General features: G+C 41.2%; 1 protein-coding gene across 2 annotated transcripts in view; it reads right to left on the bottom strand.

Annotated features, from left to right (window-relative positions):
- Positions 1-2,553: 2,553 nt before the first annotated feature.
- Positions 2,554-21,362, bottom strand: part of STAC (SH3 and cysteine rich domain) — a 118,369-nt gene continuing 99,560 nt past the window's right edge. Inside the window, exons 9-11 of one of the 2 annotated variants that reach the window (XM_047769978.1) lie at positions 13,819-13,870; positions 13,587-13,724; positions 2,555-4,381 (exon numbers count right to left, since the gene is read on the bottom strand). In XM_047769978.1, the coding sequence (XP_047625934.1) occupies positions 4,283-4,381; positions 13,587-13,724; positions 13,819-13,870 (289 nt within the window). In that variant the 3' untranslated portion in view covers positions 2,555-4,282. Of the gene's footprint in view, positions 4,382-13,586; positions 13,725-13,818; positions 13,871-21,362 lie in introns of both variants that reach the window. The other variant, XM_047769987.1, reaches the window with a different exon arrangement.

The following is a 21,362-nucleotide window of genomic DNA, read 5'->3' as shown; positions in this document are numbered from 1 at the left end:
TCACCATGCAGGAAATCAAGGAGTCCAGTGAGTAATCTGAGAATCTGAGTAAATGAGGCCAGTGGAAGAAACCTAAAGATGATCCATTATTTTTCTTGGAAATAAGTATTATTATTTTCCAGGGTGTATTTTCAGTATTTCAGTATATCCTGACTTCCAAGAAGACATGGAAGATATTTAATAGTTGTTTAAATTTGATGATGAGATGATAAAAAAATCTGCCATTTTTTTATTTTTTAAAAAGAACTGTAAAATAATTATTATCTTGTTAATTTTTTGAGTTACAGTCCCCTCCCCTGCACAGCAAGATTGAGGACTATTTAAAACTTCGTATTGGAAGATAAGGAAAAAAACATATTCTAAGGGTCAAAAACACCAGGTGTTGTTCAAAAAACACAACAGAATAGCAACTGAGAACAATCTAAGAGATTGTTATGGGATGTCATTAAACTAGTTTTAATTTTTTGTCCGAGTTGTTTGTGAGGTGTTTTGTTTTATGATAAATCTGAGGAGCACACCTGCTCAATCAGTTTACTGGGGGTGCTATTTTGGGCAATGCTAAACTTTCATTTTTTTAGATTTATACCAGCCTACGCCCTGCTGGCCAGTATTTTGTTAAAGCTATTGAAGCGTGAAAAAGCTACTCATCCTCTTGAGTTTTTCATCTCCTGGGAAAACAGATCCCACTTTCTCCTACTCCCTGCAGACTCAGATTCCAGAGTAGATTGTCTTTCAGCCTTCATTTTTCACTATGGTTGTGCACTTTTGTCTTTTTCAATATTTCGTAGGTATCTTAGTGAGATATAGGAAGGGGCTATTAGGGAGAATTAGGGCTATTAGGTGAACCTGATATCATAAGAATTCTCTACCAAAGAATTTTCCTGTGTTCCCTGAAATGTTCCGGTTGATGCTAATAGGTGTTTCATAGTTCTAAATCACTTTATTTAAACCTAAATTTCTATTTGAGCACATACACTTTTCATGTGTGTGGCTCTAGGCTGGGGCCAACAATAGGTTTCCATCCTGGCTGTCTTATCCTTCGAGAAGCCAGTGATCTGTGGTGGTTTTGGATTTTTGTGGTGCTTTTTAAAAAACTTTTAGCGGTATTTGGCACTAGACTATTTTCCAACTGATTCTTCTCTCTTTAAAAAGAGGAGAAAATCATGTACTATCCCATGAGTTGCTCTCAATATGCAACACAGATGCTGGACTCTTCCTCTTGATGGGAGTGTGTGTGTGGTATGTAGAGCTGGGGAGGAAAAGTGGTCTGTGAAATCAATACTACTGGTAGCCAGCTAGACACCCACACATGGGCTTTCTTTGTAGACCCACTGCCTACATTAAAGGTGCCGCAAATGTCTGCTAGTGATGGGAGTGAAAGAAGTTCAGGTTTTTACCTCCTGGAGCCTGGATGAAGGTTCAATCAGTTCTTTATTTCGAATTTACCATGATGGAATCCAAATCCTACAGCATGGGTGGTGAAGTGTAGGGCACAGCTTCCGTGGTTTTGCTAGATATGTGCCATCCCTTAGTTGGAGGTGGTGGGAGGTGACAGGGTCCAAGGATGTCCCCTCATGCTGTGAAGAATGTCCTCAAGGCCTTTCTTCATCTTCATATTAACACTTTCCCCTCCTTCCCTGTCTCCTCACTGGGGTCTGTCTCCTGAGGTTGTCATCTCATCCCTCTTCCAAAACTGTGGTCCTTCTTCCAGCCATTGAGTTGTGGAAGCCTTTGAGACTTTGGTAGGTCATGGCAGTCCTTGTCCTTGCCATTTCTGTAGCCAGGCAGGAGGAGAAGCAAAGCGATGGCTCCTAAAATCTGTGTGTGTTTGTGTGTGTGTGTATAAGTATCCACGTCAATCTATGCCATCAGAAACATCTTGCTTTTTCTCTGATATCTGGATGAGTCCATATCTTTAAGGAACACTAGACATCTTGCATTTGGAGGGTTAACTACCCACCGATAATGTTTGCAAAACTTAAGAGCCATGTTGTGCAGAAAGTCTTTTTTCTCCTTTTGAATGCTGGCTCACATTACAAAGTCCCTCTTCCAGTTAGCTATTTTTGTATAACAAATCACTCCAAAACTTGGTGACTTAAAAAACATATTTATCTTGCTCATAAATCTTTACCTTGGTCAGGGCTCAGCCAGATGACTGCTGCTCTGCGACGTCTGGTTGTCGGGTGCAGTCATGTGTGTGTGGTCTCTCACTGGGTCTCTCCAGCATTGTGGTCTCAGAGTAGATAACTTTTGTGGTGGCTCAGGGTTCCAAGAGATCAGAAGGAAGCTTCAGGGGCTTTTCTGACCTTGCCATGAATGTTACACAGTATCACTTCCCCTGTATTCTAATGGCCACATAAGACCAGCCCTGACTCAGTGTGGGAGGGGGCTACAAAAGGCAAGCGTATCAGGAAGCAGGGATCACTGGAAGACCACCTTGGAGGCTGGCTGCCACAGCCTCCTTCTATTCAACTTCAAAAGGCAAACTGATTTTTTTAAAAAATGCAATTGAATGTGCATAGGATGTGACACAACTGTACCCCAAAGTTTAAGTGGATATTTTATGAAAAAGAAGAGATCAGGACACATGTTTTCTAGACTCCTTCCAGCCACTGTATTATCTTTATTAAATGGAATATTGAATTAGAGGCATTCCATTTTATGGAACGGCAGTCATACTATCCACGCTGGATCAAAGAATCCATCTTGACTTGTACACTCAGTTCTGCCTGTTGTACCAGAGAGGGAGGAAATTCTGGATGCTGGCTTTAAAATGAGAGTAAGGCATCCAAACTACTGTGAAACCAGCAGCCATCCTGTCTCAGCTCCTGACTTCACACTGAGCAGTAACAACAACAACAACAACAACAACAAAATAAATGGAGATGAATGATCCTTTGGTTTGGGAAATAATCCTTACATGCACAGGATGCATCCATGTAGGTCTTTTTAAAAAACCAATTGTTCTAATGATTTTATTGCTCTGTAACAAAATAAACCAAACTGACATTAATTCCAAGGTCATTGTGAATTGAAGTTTAACCGTATTAATGACTAATAGGAAGCAAGTTCGTATACTAGGAAGAGGCTTGAGGAGAAAGGCATCACAGTATATTGTATTCTTGTAAACATTAGTACCAATACAGAGTAACAGAGATTCCTCTAGCTGATGCTAAATAGGCCCCGAGTTTCTCTGCTTTCAGAGGGTTGAAGCATTAAGAATTCTTTTCCATTTTACACCTGCTAGGGCATAAGTGTCTGCCCTAAAGAAGAATGGATTCCAATTTGGCTACTTTTCTCCTAAAATGCTGTTTTTGCTTCTATGTTTCTGGTTCCCTGCAAGGTGGGCTCAACCTCTAAAAGGGAGTCCTACAGGATGGCAGGAGGAAAAATGGCCACCTCAATACAGAGGATGTAACATAAAGATCAAGTTCTCCTGGAGACTTCCTGCCATATTTGCTTACCCAGCTCTGTCTCCTTGGGGAAAGGACTTCACAACTGGAAAGGCTGTATAATCATCAAAAAATAAGGGCTCTTGACCCTACCTCACCCCATCTTGGCCCACTGTATCTGTGCCTCAGATCCCGCTGTCATCTTCATCAGCAACTAGAGTAGCAGGAGGGACAGCGTGACAGCAATCTCTGGGCAGATTAGGTCTTTGCAGTTGGTACCACATCAACTTAGCCCTCACATTTAATGCACACCCAGGACTTATCGGAGGACAGAAGAGACAGCATGATTGCCAAGTGAGGGGAGCATGTGGGGAGCACGTGGTGAGCACTGGAATGCTGGGGGCTGGGAAGCAGGGCTTCCTGATATTCTGCAGAGAGACTGCTGGGGTGTCAAGTGTGATGATGCTGATTGGTCTGTACTGGGGACAAAGGTCTAGAACCAGAATCCCGCTTGGCTGTACAGATCTGAATGTCACACTGGGGCCATATCCCAGCAGGAGCGCCCTCCAGCCAGTTAACTTACACCACATGGACAGGGAGGAAGTTGCATCCTGGGGGACGGTGGGCTCACTGCCCACCGGGTACGGTGGCACTTGGCTCTGCTGGCCGACTCTCTCAGCCTCAGCCTCACCCTCACCTTGGGCAGCCTGGATGTGCTGTGCAGTTGGCCCTCTGCCTTGTACCTCTTGCTCCACAGTCTCAGATCCTTGAGTCTTGTCTCACTGTTTCCTGGGTGGCCAGTCAGCACGGCAGCAACTCTGGGTTAACACAGTGTGAGATGGGGAATCACAGCAGAGCTTGCTGACTTCAAAAAGAGGAGGGGCCAGCAATCAGATGTTTTCTAGAACCTTGAGGGGGACGAGACCTCTCTTCTTTCCACTAAGGACTCTGATAAAGCCATCTTGTTCTTCTTCAGAAGTCACACAGATCTGAAAGAAAGGAAGAAAAAAAAAAAAAAAGAAACTTGTCAATGGGAAAGAAGCTAGAATCTGAGGTTTGAATCACTGCTGCCTGAAGTCAGCAAAACACCAAATTGGAAAAGGATTGGTTTAGGGAAATTGGGGCTTGGTAAGAAAAAGCTGTGATAAGAAGTTAGGTAGCACCCTGGGTTTGGAACAAGGCCCAGGCATGGAATATTTTCTGAGATTCAGCTTTATGAATGAAGATCCATAAAGTAGGACTGAGAATTCGGTGTCCCCGTGAAGAGTCCCTAGGACAATAGAGTGAGATAATGCTTATCATGGAGCCTAGCATGTGGCATGTGATGAGTCCTCAATGCATTATTTTAAAATCCAAAATAATGGCTAGCATTCAGAGGGCTTCTGCCATGTGCCTGGAAGCTAGGGGACACATACAATATCAGAAGGGTCAAAGGAAGCTATTTCATTTCTGGTCCCATGCAAATAGATACTAACATCTGGTATATTCCATTAAGTCTATGCTGGACTTAAAAAGGAGGTGGACAAAAATCCATCTGGAGACCTTTGTCATTTACCACATATAGGCCACTGAAGGGCATATAAAGTAAGCTATAAATAAGATGAGGTTTTGAAGAGCTGTTAGTGTGCTGTGAGTTTCTCCTGCTCAACCTGCTTCCAAGAGTGGTGGGTTATGTCTTAAGTTTATTTCCTAAAGACAGAGCCTGAGACAGGAATCCCTGTGCAAGTGACTTGTTACAGGAGTGTTCTAGGAGGTGGGGCATGAAGGAAATAGGATGGGGCAAGAGAAGGAGCAAGGCAAGCATGTGGTCTCCGCTGGAGATGAATCTTGGCCTGATCCCATGGTGAGCTCCAGAGCATTAACTGTATCATAGGATTTGAAGCAAGGGGTCTGGACTAAATAGTCACTGGCCACTGGCTGATCTGGAGGCTAAGAGGTATAACCTCTCTGATGAGGCAGCTCTTGTTCTATAAAGGGGATATCCTGGAGAAGAGTAGTTGACATAGCAACTGGAAGATGGGGGCTTCCACCTAGTGAAGGGCATAGAGGCAGTATACCAACAGAAACCAAAGGAGTGGGCTCTACTTTTACACACAACAAGGAGCTTTATTATGAAGTATGAGGATACTTAAAGAGCTTGATTTGTGACTCATGAGACACAAACTGGGACAGACAATGGACTGGTATTTCATTCATGTGTTAGAAATCTACTACCTGCTGGTTAAGTGTCCGTCTTGTCTCAGTCCCACTTTGATCCTATTTGGCTAAAGTCCTACAGTCCAACACACTTCTGGAAGCATGTATGCTAATACTCTCTAAGGTTTTCCCCTGTGTTGCCTCCATACTTCTTAAAACTTAAATGTGCTACCGTGTATAGAAAATGAAAAGTCATTTCATTTAAAAAGATTTACTGCCTACCAGCTTGAACTCAGTCTTCCCTTCAGAATACCTGTGAAAATACAGAGTTGTCCTAGTACTGAATGCCCAGACTGACAGCCATTCTAGAAGCTGAAATTTCTGTAAGACCTTTGGAACTGAACCCAACTGATGACTGAAGCAAGCTGTGCAGCTGGACCAAGGATAAGTCTACCAGCCTGAAAGGTGATTCCTCCTCCATGGTCTGTTCCGGTCTCAGGGATTTAGCATCTGCTCTGGGCAGAAAATTGGGCAGCCTTTTCTCTATACTATGGGCTCTATTTTCTGATGTAGCCAACATATGCTTTTTCCTTCCCATCACTTCCTCCCAATCAATGCCTCTTGACATTTATTGGGACACTGTGGTCCTCCAAGAAGAGGAAATGATAGGAAGCAGGGGGAAAATTAGAGGTGGCACAGGATATACACAAGTATCTTCTGGGAGGAGAGGTTCCAGCAAATGAAACACAGTGGAAGGGAATGGAGACAGGGGTCTTGCATGAAGGATTTTTATGTACTCCAGGAATTGAGAACAATGGGGAAAAAATGATGGAAGTAGAAGCAAGTCCTGATTCAGCCTGGAAGGCCAATATTGGATAAATTCTTCTTAGATACTATAAATTAGTAAAGGAGTCATCCATAATCACCTGAATATACCTGTAAGCCCCCAACTGGACATTGATCCAGGCCCACATGGATCCATTCAGTTGGGAAACCACAGCTCTGCACCGACTGCTTTTGGTGAATTATTTGAGGCAGATGCCATTGGTTGATATCAACAATCATTACTACCCTCTTCCCATGCTGCAGAGTCCTGAGTTTTTTTCCATTGTCCATTCCTACCCTGAGGGACTCAGGTAGATCCTAATTGGTTCAAATCTGTTTGTACCTTTCTTGCTAGTTATTCTCTTGGTGATTTCTATGGAACTATGGGACTGAGTTCCAGCCAATGAAACAGGAGGGAATATCTGCTAGGAACATTCTGGGGAGGTTTGTTTTCTTCTTAAAAGAGATGCACTAGGAAGAAAATCTCTTTCTTCTTCTGGCAAGGATTCTTGGAGTGGCTGAGGTCATCTGTCATGACTAGGGGAGGTGGCTGGCATTTCAAGGATAGCAGAATGGAGGGAGGGAGAGACACAGGTCCCTAAAATCATGGGATCAAGCCAAATTACAAATCTAAGAACTGCCGTGTATCCAAAGAACTGCTCTGTATCCAGACCTCTTACTGTATGAGTAAAATACATATTTTGAGGTTACCTCAATTGGAGTTTTGTGACTTGATAAGTATTAGTTCACTATTGTTGTCATAGAAAATTAATAACCAGGAGTTCCCGTCGTGGCGCAGTGGTTAACGAATCCGACTAGGAATCATGAGGTTGTGGGTTAGGTCCCTGCCCTTGCTCAGTGGGTTAACGATCCGGCGTTGCCATGAGCTGTGATGTAGGTTGCAGACGCGGCTTGGATCCTGCGTTGCTGTGGCTCTGGCGTAGGCTGGTGGCTACAGCTCCGATTCGACCCCTAGCCTGGGAACCTCCATATGCCTCGGGAGCGGCCCAAAGAAATAGCAAAAAGACAAAAAAAAAAAAAAAAGGAAGGAAATTCATAACCACAAACTTAGTGGCTTTTAGCAACACTATTATATCACAGTTCTGTTAAGTCCTATGTCTGGTGGGCTTGGCTAGTTCGCTCTGCTCTGGGTTTCACGAGGCCACTATCAAGGAGTCAGTAGGGTCCTATTCCTTTCTTCCTCTTCTGTTTCTCAAGGAGAGAATCCAATCCAGGCTCATTTAGGTTGCTGTCAAATTCAGTTACTTGTAGTTGAAGGACTGAGGTCCCTGTTTCCTTGCTGGCTGTCAGCTTAGGGTTATTCTCAGCTTCTAGAGGCAAGCTGCATACCCTGACTTGTGGCCCCTTCCTAAAGCTTCAAATTCAGCAAGGATGGGTTGAGTCCTTCTCACACTTAATCTCTTTCTGACCTACCCTTCTGCCTCGTCCCTCTCTGTCCTCTTCTGCTGCATCTCTGTCTCTAGCCAGCTACATTTCACTGTTTTTAAGAGCTCAGGTGATTAGAATTGGCCAATTTAGGCAATCCAGGCTATCCCCTGTCACAGGGCCCATAACCTGCGACATAATCATAGCTGCAAATTTGCTTTTGCTGTAACAAAATTACCACAAAGTTGGTAGCTTAAAACAACACAAATTTATTATCTTGCAGTTCTGGAGAACAGAGTCCTAAAATCGGGGTGTCAGCAGGGCTGTGCTCCTTCTGGAAGCTAAGAGACTTCTAGAGGCTAACTGCTTTCCTTGGCTCACATGCCTTTCCCTCTTCTTCAAGCTAGCAGCACACATCTTCAAAGCCCTCTTTTTCTTCCTCTCTCTCTTCCTACTTTCACTGTCACATCTCCTTTTCTGACTCTGATCCTCCAGTCTGCCTCTTATAAGGACCCCTGTGATGACATCACGTTTACCTGGATAACCGACATCTCAAGGTCCTTAACTTAACCATCGTTGGGTAAGGTTGTTACACTGCCTTCCACGGATGAAAGGATCAAGACTGGTACTATAAAGCTTTAACAAATATTGCAGGAAATATGTATATATCTGAAAGTTTTTCTTTTAGACATGTTGGATGCAGTAGTTTGAAGGAAAACTTGGTCTTGCTGTTTTAAGAGAGAATCTCTTGAGGTGAAGGGATAATGTAATGAGATGTCAAAAACAAAACAAAACAAAACAAAACAAAACGCTGCAGAGGGAAGGGGGCTGATTGAGAAAAAAACACTACAAGGAAATAAACATTAAATTAAGGTGAATGTTAGAAATGATGAAAGACTGAACCGAAACTTCAGAAAATTAAAGCAGGGACTACCTTGAAACAGTTTCTTAGGAAAAAGTGGAGTGATAAAGTGGGAAGCAATAAAGAGATTAAAACTATGAAGGAACTATGGTAAAATGAGATGATTCAACTAAAGAATTATTATCTTTTTTCTTTTTTTTTTGTCTTTTGTCTTTTTAGGGCCGCACCCTTGGCATATGGAGGTTCCCAGGCTGGGGTCTAATTGGAGCTGCAGCTGTCGGCCTACACCAGAGCCATAGCAATGTGGGATCTGAGCCACGTCTTCGACCTACACCACAGCTCAAGGCAATGCCGGATCCTTAACCCACTGAGCAGGGCCAGGGATTGAACCTGAAACCTCATGGTTCCTAGTCAGATTCATTTCCACCGCGCCACGACAGGAACTCCCAACTAAAGAATTATTAAGTTTCTGAAGGAAGAAGCATTAAGATCAAAAGAAATAACTAGGGAAAACATTGGCCACATGTAATAGACCAAGTGTATTTTAAAAATATTTTTTCAGTAGTGTAAGAAAATAAGAAAGTACATAAACAGATTATTCATAAAAGAAACACAAATGCCCGATACATATGTGATACAATTTCAACCTTCCTAACCATCCAGAAAATAAGGATTAACATTGTTGAAATGACAGATATCAAAAATAGTAATGTTTAGTTCTGGCAAGGATGTGGTTTTCTGAACATTCTCACTGCAGCTGAAGTGGGTGTGAACTGGCACAGACTTTTTGGAGGCAATTTGGCAGTATGTACGAAGAAGAGTAAAAACTGTTTATCTGTTTCCTTCCTAAATTCTAAAGCATATCCTAAAGAAATAATCAGAGTTATGGGAAAAAATTTAGGTTTAGAGGTGATCATTACAGTTGTCAGTAATAGTTTTGAAAAAGCTCTAAGCATCCGATAACAGAGGAATTACTTAAATACATTCTTGTCTATCTAGACTAGAGGCTGGCAAACTTCTTCTGTAAAGGACTAAACAGTAAATATTTTAGGCTTTGCAGGTCATGTGGTCTCAATTCCAACGATTCAACTCAGCTGTTGCAGCCACAGACAATGCATAACTGAATGAGTGCAGCAAGGTTCTAATAAGATTTCTTTGAAAAAACAGGGGCCATGGGAGTTCCCGTCATAGCTCAGCGGTAACGAACCTGACTAGTATCCGTGAGGATGCGGATTCACTCCTGGGCCTCGCTCAGTGGCGTAAGAATCTAGCATTGCCATAAGCTGTGGCATAGGTCGCAGATGAGGCCCAGATCTCAAGTTGCTGTGGTGTAGGCCGGCAGCTGTAGCTCTGATTCGACCCCTATCCCGGGAACTTCCATGTGCCCTGGGTGTGGCCCTAAAAAAGCAAAAATTAAAATGAAATAAAATAAAATAAATAAAAAACAGGGTCATATTGACCATTAGGTTATAGTTTCCCAACCTCTAATCTATATAAAGATATGTTATACAACTGTTAAAACCTGTGTTTTGATAAACATTTAATGACTAAGTTAAAAAAATAGTTGAGAAACTAAATAGACTATGATATCAAAATGTGAATTTGAAGCAAAGTTCAGTGGGAAATAACAAAAATATTTATGTTGATAATCATGTGAGGTTGAACTACCTATGATCTTTTTTTCTGCTTTATAACTTTCGGGGGTATTTTTCAAATTTTCTCCACAATAAATACATTTTAGTTTTGTAATCTAAAAATGATTTATCTACTTTCCTTTAAAGCTTTTATGGAATACAAATAATCAATTAAAATATTTCTATGGGGATGTCAGAACTATGGGATATTTAAAAAATTACTTTTATAGTGTTTAAGTCAATTTAATAAGTGTAGTGTTTAAATTTCGAAAATGAAGAAAACAGGAGTTCCTGTTGTGGCTCAGAAGTAATGAACCCAACTAATATCCATGAGGTTTCAGGTTTGATCCCTGGCCCTGCTTAGTGGGTCAAGGATCTGGCATTGCCAGGTGAGCTGGGGTGTAGGTCATAGTCCCTAGCCTGGGAACTTCCATATGTAGCCCTGAAAAAAAAAAAAAAAAAAAAAAAAGAAAAGAAAACATACTCTTGTGTCAATGCACAGTTGTGTTCACAAAAAAGGATAACTTAATTCTATGTGCAGCAAGAGTTCTGTGAAAAAACAAGGTTATAATGGTGAAAAATTAACCCCAGAGGCAGAAATGTGATTTAATCGAAGAGATATATTGCATTTGTTTTCAGAATCAAATTTTTTTCTATTTCCCTGCTAATAACCAGTTGTCTCTTTACATTTTTAGAGTTATAAATATCATGCTGGTTATTCTCTGATGTTTACTAAGAAATTTTAGGTGGCACTGGCTACGGTAGATGACTTCCCCATTTAGGCTTTTCTCTGAATGATGTTGGCAGCAAGGGTAATGACCTTGCTCAGCACCCATGGAGGTCGGGCTCTGTGCTTTACACACATGATACATTTAACCCTCACCTTCACATCAAGAGGTAGATGCCTCTGCTAATTTTACAGATGAGAAGGTTGACATCCAGAGATGACTCTGCCAAAATCACAGAAGATATAGATTCATTTCTTTATGATACTGGTAGAATCTGCTTTTGCTACTATATTGGACTATCCTAAATCAACACATATGTTTTGAACTTTTACACCTAAAGTAAGACATGAAAGTGGAGAAAAATGAAAAAAAATTCTCAATGACAGATTTTTATTTAAAAAATTTTTTTATTTTTATTTCTTTGTCTTTTTAGGGCCACACCCATGCATATGGAGGTTCTCATGGAAGAGGGTCGAATCGGAGCTAGTAGCTGCTGGCCTTTGCCACAGCCACAGCTACTTGGGATTGGAGCCATGTCTGTGACCTACACTACAGCTCATGGCAATGCTGGATCCTTAACCCACTGAGCAAGGCCAATGATTGAACCTGCATCCTCAAGGATGCTAATCAGATTTGTTTCCGCTGAGCCGCGACAGGAACTCCTCAATGACAGATTTTTAAATCGTAAATTGTCTTTCAGAGGGCTGATTTTTTTTTTTCCAAAAATTGGTTGCCACAGTGACAACAGAGACTGAGGATAGAGAACTGTGCAGGAATAGAGACCTCAGTGCCTTTTGTTGACCCACATGTAATGGGAAATAAAAATGCCTTCAGTTGTTACAGAACTACTATAGGACATAAAAGTGAGAGATGGAGATGAAGGTCATTCTTAAATTTTGGCTTTGATTGGAACACCTGGGAAGTCTGTAAAAAGAATGATTTTACCCTTTATCCTGAACATTTCTGCTTCAGCAGGTTTGGAGTAGGGAATCATAAATCTGCATTTTCAACGAGCTCCCGGATAATTCTGATTCAGGTGGCATAAAGACCACACCTTAGAAATACCAGGCTAGACAAATATCACAGGTTATACTCCTTTCCTAAAGAATCATGGGCAGATCCAGGTGGTTCCAGGTCCAGGCTGAAATGCTGTGCTGTGTCTTGAACGTGTTTAATTAAAGAGGCCAGCTTGTTTGTTTCATCTCCACACTGGCAGGTTGTCAGTGTAGCCATGAAAGTGGAGAACGTAGGTATGAACCTATTCCCAGAGAATACTTTTGGGGGAATACAGCCAAGGGATTGATAGAAGTCACTGAATGGCTGTTCTGTTTCTAGAAATTGATCAACTTGAGCAAATTTTAACTTGCCTTCTGGTTTCACTGATTTGTATTTTAATAATATAAAACAATGTTTCATTTAAAATGGGGAAGCACAAGATTATTCTGAGAAAAAAAATCAAACACGTTAACAAAATGATGTAATAACACTTTGTAAGTAAGGACGAACATTTCATTCAAAAGACTTCCCAAGGAGTCCTGTCGTGGCTCAGCAGAAACAAAATCGACTAGTAACCATGAGGTTGCAGGTTTGATCCCTGGCCTTTCTCAGTGGGTTAAGGATCTGTGCCTTGAGCTGTGGTGTATGTTGCAGAGGCAGATCCTGAGTTGCTGTGGCTGTGGTGTAGGCTGGCAGCTGTAGCTCTGATTTGACCCCTAGCTTGGGACCCCTTCATATGCCAAGGATGAAGCCTTTAAATAAAAAAAAAAAAAAGGAAAAACAAAAGACTTCCCAAATTTTTGGAACTGACTCCACTCATTCTGACTTTACAGTTGGGTAAACTTGAAGAAGTCTAAAGCACTGGCATGGAACCCAGCTGGGAAATGGGTCCATTTGCTTTGGGGTATGCATGGCATTAGAAACGGGGGTCTCAGTCTGATGAGGGTGATTCCATTGCCTGGAATCAAGAATGACTCTAGGGCTCCTATATGAGCAAGAACTTGTTTCCAAGGGGCCGTCTGGTCTTAGGACACTTGTACTGTACTTTCAAAGTTTGTTCTGCATTTCCAGGGCACACAGCTCAGTGGAAAGCAAAGACCTATATTTAAGTTCTAGCCTGTCCACTTAATAAGTTTCTGCCCCTTTGAGGAAGGCACCTCTCCTCTATGAGCCTTTGTTTCCTTATTTATAGGGCATATGTAGGATTTCAAATAAAATGTAGGTATATAAGTTTTATAAATATTAATAATATATGTGGTTCCCAGGGGAGACAAATGAGCTTCCTAACATTTTGGTTTTGTATGTTTAGATCCTCTACACTAACACTGGACTAAGAATATCTTTCCTCAGGGTGAATGCTTTGACCATAACTCCACTCATTAACTTTTTTTTGGGGGGGCGGGGAGGACTGCACCTATGGCATGTGGAAGTTCCTGGGCTAAGGATTGAGCCAGCACCACGGCAGTGACTTGGGGCCCCTACAATGACAATGTCAGATTCTTAACCTGCTGCACCATCAGGGACTTCACTGACTCCACTCATTCTGACTTGTATGTATTTCTATTTGTCAAAATGACTGTTAATCTATTTTGGTCGTACTTGGTGTGCATTCGTGTGCTTTACTCACCTGATTCTCTTTCAGTGTTATCTGCCCCTGTTCCTTACATCCAATGAAGGTTCTAACACATCTAAAAATCTTCTCATTTTGTTGTACTCTCTGAACAAAGTTGGCTGGAAAGAAGCCAATCCTGTCTTGAATTTTCCCCTGAAAGGAAAAAGGAGGCATGCATCCACAATTGTAGCATTTGTTATAATTATAGTTACCAAATGATTTTTCATAAAGAAAAAGAAATACTTACTTTCCACCAGTCTTCATTGGAGTCCTCTAGAAGAGTTATCATGTCCCCAGGCCTAAAATGAAGAATGAATGAGTTGAGTGGGGAAATAGAGGGCAGAAAAGAGAGAAAGATGGTACTTTAAAGTCAGAAATGGTAGTATTTCATTTATACAAATAATCCTAAAATAAAGAGAATGAAAACAAACATGCTTTTTACCTGTTCTCACCCATGTAAATAGTTTTCTTAGATCCTGAAAGCAAGAGTAATTTCTGTGCTATATTTAAAAAAATAACTTTTGGCTTTTTTTTGTTCTTTTCAGGGCCATACCCGCTGCATATGGAAGCCCCCAGGCTAGGGGTCGAATTGGAGCCATGTCTGCAACTTACACCACAGCTCATGGCATTGCTGGATCCTTAACCCACTCAGCAGGGTCAGGGAGTGAACCTGCATCCTTATGGATACTAGTCCAGTTCGTTACCACTAAGCCACAATGGGAACGTCTTCTTAATACCTTTTTTGTTTTGTTTTCTTTGGTTTGTTTTTTTATTTTGGAGGTTCCCAGGTTAGGGGTCGAATCAGGGCTGTAGCTGCTGGCCTACACTACAGCCATAGCAACACAGGATCTAAGCCACATCAGCGACCTACATCAGAGCTCATAGCAATGCCAGATCCTTAACTTATTGAGCAAGGCCAGGATTCAAATCCGCATCCTCATGGATGCTAGTCAGATTTGTTAACTGGTGAGCCACGATGAAAACTCCTCAGTACCTTCTTGAAACCACCTTTACTTAGTTCTATTTCCCTCGTCTACCACCTTTTAGGTTGGTATAATTTGGAATTTTGTGTGTGTGTCTGTTACATTCTCCATCAAGAATTACTTGGGTTTAGTTCCCTTGTGATTCAGCAGGTTAAGGATCTAGCATTGTCACTGCTGTGGCTCTGGTTACAGCTGGGCGTGGGTGGGTTCAATTCCTGGCCCAGGAACTTCCACATGCCCTGGGCATGGCCAAAAAAAAAAAAAGAAAAAAGAATTATTTGGGTTTAACTGAAGAGTTTTTTTTTTTTTTCCTTTTGCTATTGGTATTGTTGATATGGTGGTTATTTGCCATTTCTTATTTAAATTTCACATCCACATGAGTGTGTGAATGCATGAATGTGTCTTTTAATTCCTTCACCTGAGCACTACATAGTGCTTTTATAATAAGACTCATTTTTCAACTTGGGAAAATCTTATCTACAATTTTTTTTCACTGTTTTCTCCCATTCATTTTCTTTCTTCTTTCTTCCTGGAATTTCTAGTCAACACATATTGGACCTTCTGCATCAATCATCCATATCTTTTGTCTTTCTTACACATTCCCTATCTTTTAAAGAAATCTCTATGTTCTAAAATTTTGCTCAATTTAATCTTCCTGGTTGCTTATTATGTGTTTGGGCTTGTCTCTTCTATTATTTACTGTAATACTGAGGATTTTAGGAAAACAATTAATTTCCAAGAGTTCTTTATTATTTTCTCAAAGTTTCCTTTTCACATTTGTTACTTTATGTTATGGACTATTATGGACTACTATGATGGATATTTCTGAGGATAATATTATACATTTAAAACAATATTTCCTCCCTTTACTGAATAATTTGTTTCCTCTAGGATTAGTCTACTTTTTATCTTATTTCTTCTCCTTCATATGTCAAGGGATTTTTCTCCAACACCTGTGTTTCTCCATATTCATGACTGAAATCAGAGGGTATAAATAGTCGGACAAGTTTCTCACATACATCGTATCTGCAGTGTGTAAGGGCTAATTTCAGGCACTGTTTAAAAGAGCAAGGTGTGTCAATTGATGCATCTCATCTTTGGATACTTGAAAATATAGCAGACAAGCAATCTGGGGCCTCCTACTATCACCCCAATGGCTAAAACAAGGGCAGGTTTCTTAACCCTAGGAAGGGAGAAGATTAGTTTATGTTCCTCTAAATAGAGCTGCCTTTTCTTTCCCTCCCTCTCTGTAAAAGCTCTGGAGGTCCAGAATTTTCTTTCTTTCTCCATTATGTGGCCACACAGGTACTCTCCTTGGGCAGTTTCCCTTTCTTTAGAGTACAGGTAATAATTTAATTCTAGAGTCAAATGCCATTGCTGCATATTGCTCATTCTAAGTAGTAACATGGTATTATGAACACAGTTGCTGTGATAATGCTGTGTAACAAAAAGCCCCAACCTCACAGTCTCACTGACGGTCTTGGATGCTACTGGCTGTTAGCTGGGATAACTGAAGTGATTTTTGCCGTATTCCATGTTTCTCATACTCCAAAAGGCCAACTTGGACATTCCTGACAATGCCAGGGCAGCAAATGGAAACAAGCAAAACACATAAGGCCTCTAAGGTCTAGGCTCAGAACTGGCACATTATCATTTCTGCCTCATTTTATTGGGGAAAGCAACTCTGTGGTCAGAGGAATTGCTAAATCTCACTGCAAAGGGCATGGATATACAGGGATGGTAAAGAATTGGGACCATTAATGCAATTCAGCTGACATGAGTTCATGTTCTTTAATGAACTTGGTGTGAGTTTAGCATCTCTTTGAATGTGCTCATATATTTCAAATTGTTTTTTCCCAAGTATTCTTTGGTCTCTGGTCATCTTTGTTCTCTACTTGCTGTAGTCTCCCAAGAAATTCCTAAGATTTGTGGGTCTCTGATAGTATTATTTATTTTCTAGTACTATTATGGATGTATTCTTAAAACATATATTTTTTGACATTTTAAGGGATTGAAGCAAGAAGGGAAGTAGATTTGTGTGCTCATTTTGCTATTCTGGTTCAATCTCCTCTGCTGTCATTTTCAATTCTCGGTTAATATCTAACTTTGTAGGGGATTCCAAATATAACAGGCTTGTTGCACCTGAAGCATTAAACACAACTGGCATTTATTTATTTATTTATTTTTGGTGTTGTTGTTGTTGCTATTTCTTGGGCCGCTCCCGCGGCATATGGAGGTTCCCAGGCTAGGGGTTGAATCGGAGCTGTAGCCACCGGCCTACACCAGAGCCACAGCAACGCGGGATCCGAGCTGCGTCTGCAACCCACACCACAGCTCACGGCAACGCCGGATCGTTAACCCACTGAGCAAGGGCAGGGACCGAACCCGCAACCTCATGGTTCCTAGTCGGATTCGTTAACCACTGCGCCACGACGGGAACTCCGGCATTTTGGTATTTTAACAGTCACAGTTTCATGCTGATGCCACGGAAAGCGAGAAGGCTAAAAATCACTCTTTTCCCAGGTGAGGGATTTAATTAAGCAGCAAGGATGAAAGCTGATGTAGAAAAATCTTTCCAGCTCCAGCAGATTTTATTTAACCTAGTAACCTAAGAAACCATGTGTTAGTAACAACTACAATGGCTTTGCTGATGGTTTGATAGAAATTATAAGTAGAGAATCAAGCTGAAGATTGGGAAAAGCACTTTTTCTTAAAGGTGTGAAACAGTGCTGCCTGAATCCAACTTCTTTTTTTTTTTTTTTGGTCTTTTTGCCTTTTCTAGGGTCGCTCACATGGCATGTGGAAGTTTCCAGACTAGGGGTTTAATCAGAGCTGTAGCCACCGGCCTACACCACAGCCACAGCAACGCGGGATCCGAGCCGCGTCTGCGACCTACACCACAGCTCACGGCAACGCTGGATCGTAAACCCACTGAGCAAGGGCAGGGATCGAACCCGCAACCTCATGGTTCCTAGTCGGATTTGTTAACCACTGTGCCATGACGGGAACTCCTGGAGCTAATCTTCTAATGAGAAAGATGGATAATAAATAAGCAAATGCATAATTAAGTATTTAATAAATAATAAATATAGAAAGTGTATATATAGCTAACAAGTATATAACTGCAAACTGACTTCAGGGCTATGGAGGAAATAAACAGGATGCAGTCATAAGAAGAGTGGATATCATCTTATTCTGATATCCACTGATACCAGATTTCAGTGATAGGATTTAAATACTCTAATCATCAGGCAGAGACAGCTAATGTCTCTTTTTCACTTTGGGGAGGATCTTGCTCTAGGGCAGCTCTTGAATCCAAGGCAGCAACTCTCTAACACTTGGGTTAACAAACCTGTGGCTTGGAGGATTGTTTTCACTGCCCAAGTGACCCTGCTTGGCTTTGCCTAGCAATCTCTGCATCCTTTCCCACGCTGGGATACAGGCAGTCGATCAGAGTACACATGCCAGATGAAACCACTCTGTGTAATATAATATTTGCCATTTATTTTAAAATTATGTCTTGACGTCTTGAAACTCTGAGAAGAGATTGATCAGTTCCCCTTAAATAGATGATTACATCAACACTCCACAGCACTTTCCTTATTGGGCTCGAATGCCCTGGGAGCACCATGAACCAGCTCCATCCCTAAGTGCTCTGGGGCCAGGTACCAGACAAGAGGGACAGCCTCTATGCCTTGGAGCCTGTGTAATTATTCAAATTAGTTAATCCACAGGGAGCCTGGGAAACCTCACTAACTCCAGCTGCTGCCCATACATAAGCTGCCCCTACAGCTCCAGCTGCTATTCCCCTGACTTCCTGGTTGCTCTGTGTGGCCCCATGTGACCCCGTGTGGCAGCCTTTAACTCTCAACTGTGAGTTCACTTCTAACTGCACTCCACTTGGTTCTCTTTTCCTACCTGTGCTGTCAGTGTGCTACATTCTGTCATCAAAGAACTACACTCAACATTCTGCCCACATACTCTAGGAAGGGAGAGCCTTGCCATTGATCCTGGAGGAATGGAAGCATAATGCTTAAAATTCTTCTTCCTTTTGGTTGGTTCTAGGATGGAAACTGCCAATAAATGAATGGCTCTCTGCCTACAGCTCTTTCATGCCTTTGTGGCTGACCAGGCCCTTTTCCATGAAACAATTCTTTCTTATTTTGCATTATCACACTCCAGGCGCGAAGAAAGTCCTGTTCTGGTCTAAAAGGTATTTTCTTTCTTTCAGGTGACTTCATGTTCCTTTATGCATAGATTTTATGATTTAACACTATCTTTATTTACAAATTCTGGAGATGAAATCATAAGGCTCCCAAGTACTTAAAAAGAGGTTACCTTTGCTTAATTCAATTGATTATCCTAAGTTTAGGTAAAAATTCTGTATATTGTAACCCATAATTAAACACATTGATAGAAAGTTTAATGTACTTCAGAAACAATACAAGCATGAATTTCCTATTTGGAAGCAGACAGAACACCTTAGCTGGCCTATTCTTTTTGTTTGTTCAATAAAATTGGTCTTAAACCCAGAGGAAGATTTTCAGGTTGGTTATATCATGATTTATGGAACATCTTGAAATGATGAGGGAACTATAGGCTATCAACAAGAGTAGGAATAAAATAACAAAAGCTAACTACACAACCATGGTGAGGAGGACAGGGTTTACTTGTAAGTATTTATGTCTATGTGCATGTGAACTTGATGGCTGCTATCTGGGGTCGTTTCCAACAGTCCTCTGCCTCCTTCATTTCTTAATTTTCCAGTTGGACATAACAACTCATCTCACCCTCCACTAGGCAAACTGGTCTCAGGGACTCAGAGGGCACAGTGTACAGAGCATATTAATGATGCAAGCGAGCCTGGCCATCTATAGGGAACCCTTCTGCAAGATGGTATGAAGATGGTTTAGTCTTCAATGGGTGGGAGCTCCTGGAGGGTGGATTGTGAGCTGTCCTGAGGCTCCCAGCCCACCTCTCTCTGTTCCCCATATAAAGCACAGATTTCTAGGGCTGAATACAGCGACATCCTTTCCAGGAGGTCACCGCTTCAGAGAAATACATTTTCCACTGTCTGAGACAACCTGAGACCTCACTCCTGCCTGCCTATGGAAGCCCACAGACACAGCAGGATGCTCTGGGTGTTCTCGGCTTTCATAATGGGTTTCCCCCCCCACTTTAAAAAAGTTTTATTGAAGTATAGTGGGTTTACAATGTTGTGGTAATTTCTGCTCTACAGCAGAGTGATTCAGTTATACACATACACATGTCCATTCTATTTCAGATTCTTTTCCCACATAGCTCATCATAGGATATTGCATAGAGTTCCCTGTGCTATACCATAATGCTTTGGATGTACTGAATATATTTGACTACAAAGGAAATTTGTCTGTCTTTATCCCTCCATCTCTGCCTATTGAGCCAAAGGAAATTAGATGACATTCAAGGATTTTTTGAATGCTTATGTCGTTAAGTTTTCTTATCTGTCGAGTGACGATAATAATGGTAGCTACCTCAATTTTTATTTGAGGGTTCAATGAGTTAATATGTGTGAAGCATATTAAGATAAGCCCACAAAAGATGGTGGCTATTATGGTTAAGACACAGTTATAAATCAACTATACTTTAATAAAAAATAAACTAAAAAAATGCTAAAAAAAAAGACATACTTCCTGACCTCAAAGTGGTGGTGATCTCAAAGGGGAAAGATGTGTAAACTAGTAATTTACAGTAAATGTCATTGCTAAATGAGAAGAAATATGCTAGAGGGGCACAAATATGTGTGGAACTGACTCAAACAAAAATCCTAAACACATATGCTTCTTTGAGATTCAACTACCTCAATTATATTTACATGATTACATGCTATGCATTATATACATATCTTTATACACAGTGAACTACATCTACTTTGCAAAGTTACTACAGGAATTAAATGAAAATGCTATGTGGAATGCATTTAGTACTGTCGGTGATATACAATAAAGGCTTTAAAACTCTAATATCCTCCTAAAAATGTATTTTTTTCATTGGGAAATGAGAGGATTTTGTAATCAGTACTTTTATTTTATTTTTATTTTTTTGTTTGTGCCCACAGCATGTGGAAGTTCCTGGGCCAGGGATCAAACCTGTATCACGGCAGTGACCCTCCAGTGCAGCGACAATGCTAGATTCTTATCCCACTGCACCACAAGAGAACCCCCGCAATCAGTACTTTTAAATGAATGTCCTTTTAGGTTCTGGGAGGGAATAGTCTTTGACTTCTTGTCTTAAAGGGCTTCAGACACTGACTTTTGATGTGATTCAGAGCTTTGTAAAAGTGTTTCCCTCTGCTTATACCCACATCCCCCCATCTCTCTTGCCCCTGGACTCCAGCTAGTGACCAAAAAGTACGGCAGGGCCCAGGGTGGAGCAGAGATGCACGGGAGATGTTGGAGGGGTTGAGGAGCAGCCACAGAGGCTGGAGGGGACAGCATTGTTCTATGAATGAAGTGGGCATGACCAGTAGCATTTTTACAAAGAAAGAAGGAAGGTTAAGAGAGACTTTACCACTTATAGGCAGAGTTTGATTCTAGCACTAGCTCCACTAGATTATAGTGCCTCTTGTAACACCCAAACTCTGTGATAACTCATTAGAACTGTCCATTTTACTTTGCAACTATTTGGGGACATTTTTACATTTCTTATACTTACCCATTTATTAGGCAAAAAGAATCCCCAATCAAGCTTACATCAATCACCATCACTCAACCCAATCAGATCTCCTCAAAAAACCAAGCTAAGGGGAACAAAAAAAGGAGCCAGCCAA

The sequence above is a fragment of the Phacochoerus africanus genome, chromosome 1 (genome assembly GCF_016906955.1).
Source record: "Phacochoerus africanus isolate WHEZ1 chromosome 1, ROS_Pafr_v1, whole genome shotgun sequence".
Classification (NCBI taxonomy): domain Eukaryota; kingdom Metazoa; phylum Chordata; class Mammalia; order Artiodactyla; family Suidae; genus Phacochoerus; species Phacochoerus africanus.
This window is presented reverse-complemented; position numbering and strand designations above follow the sequence as displayed.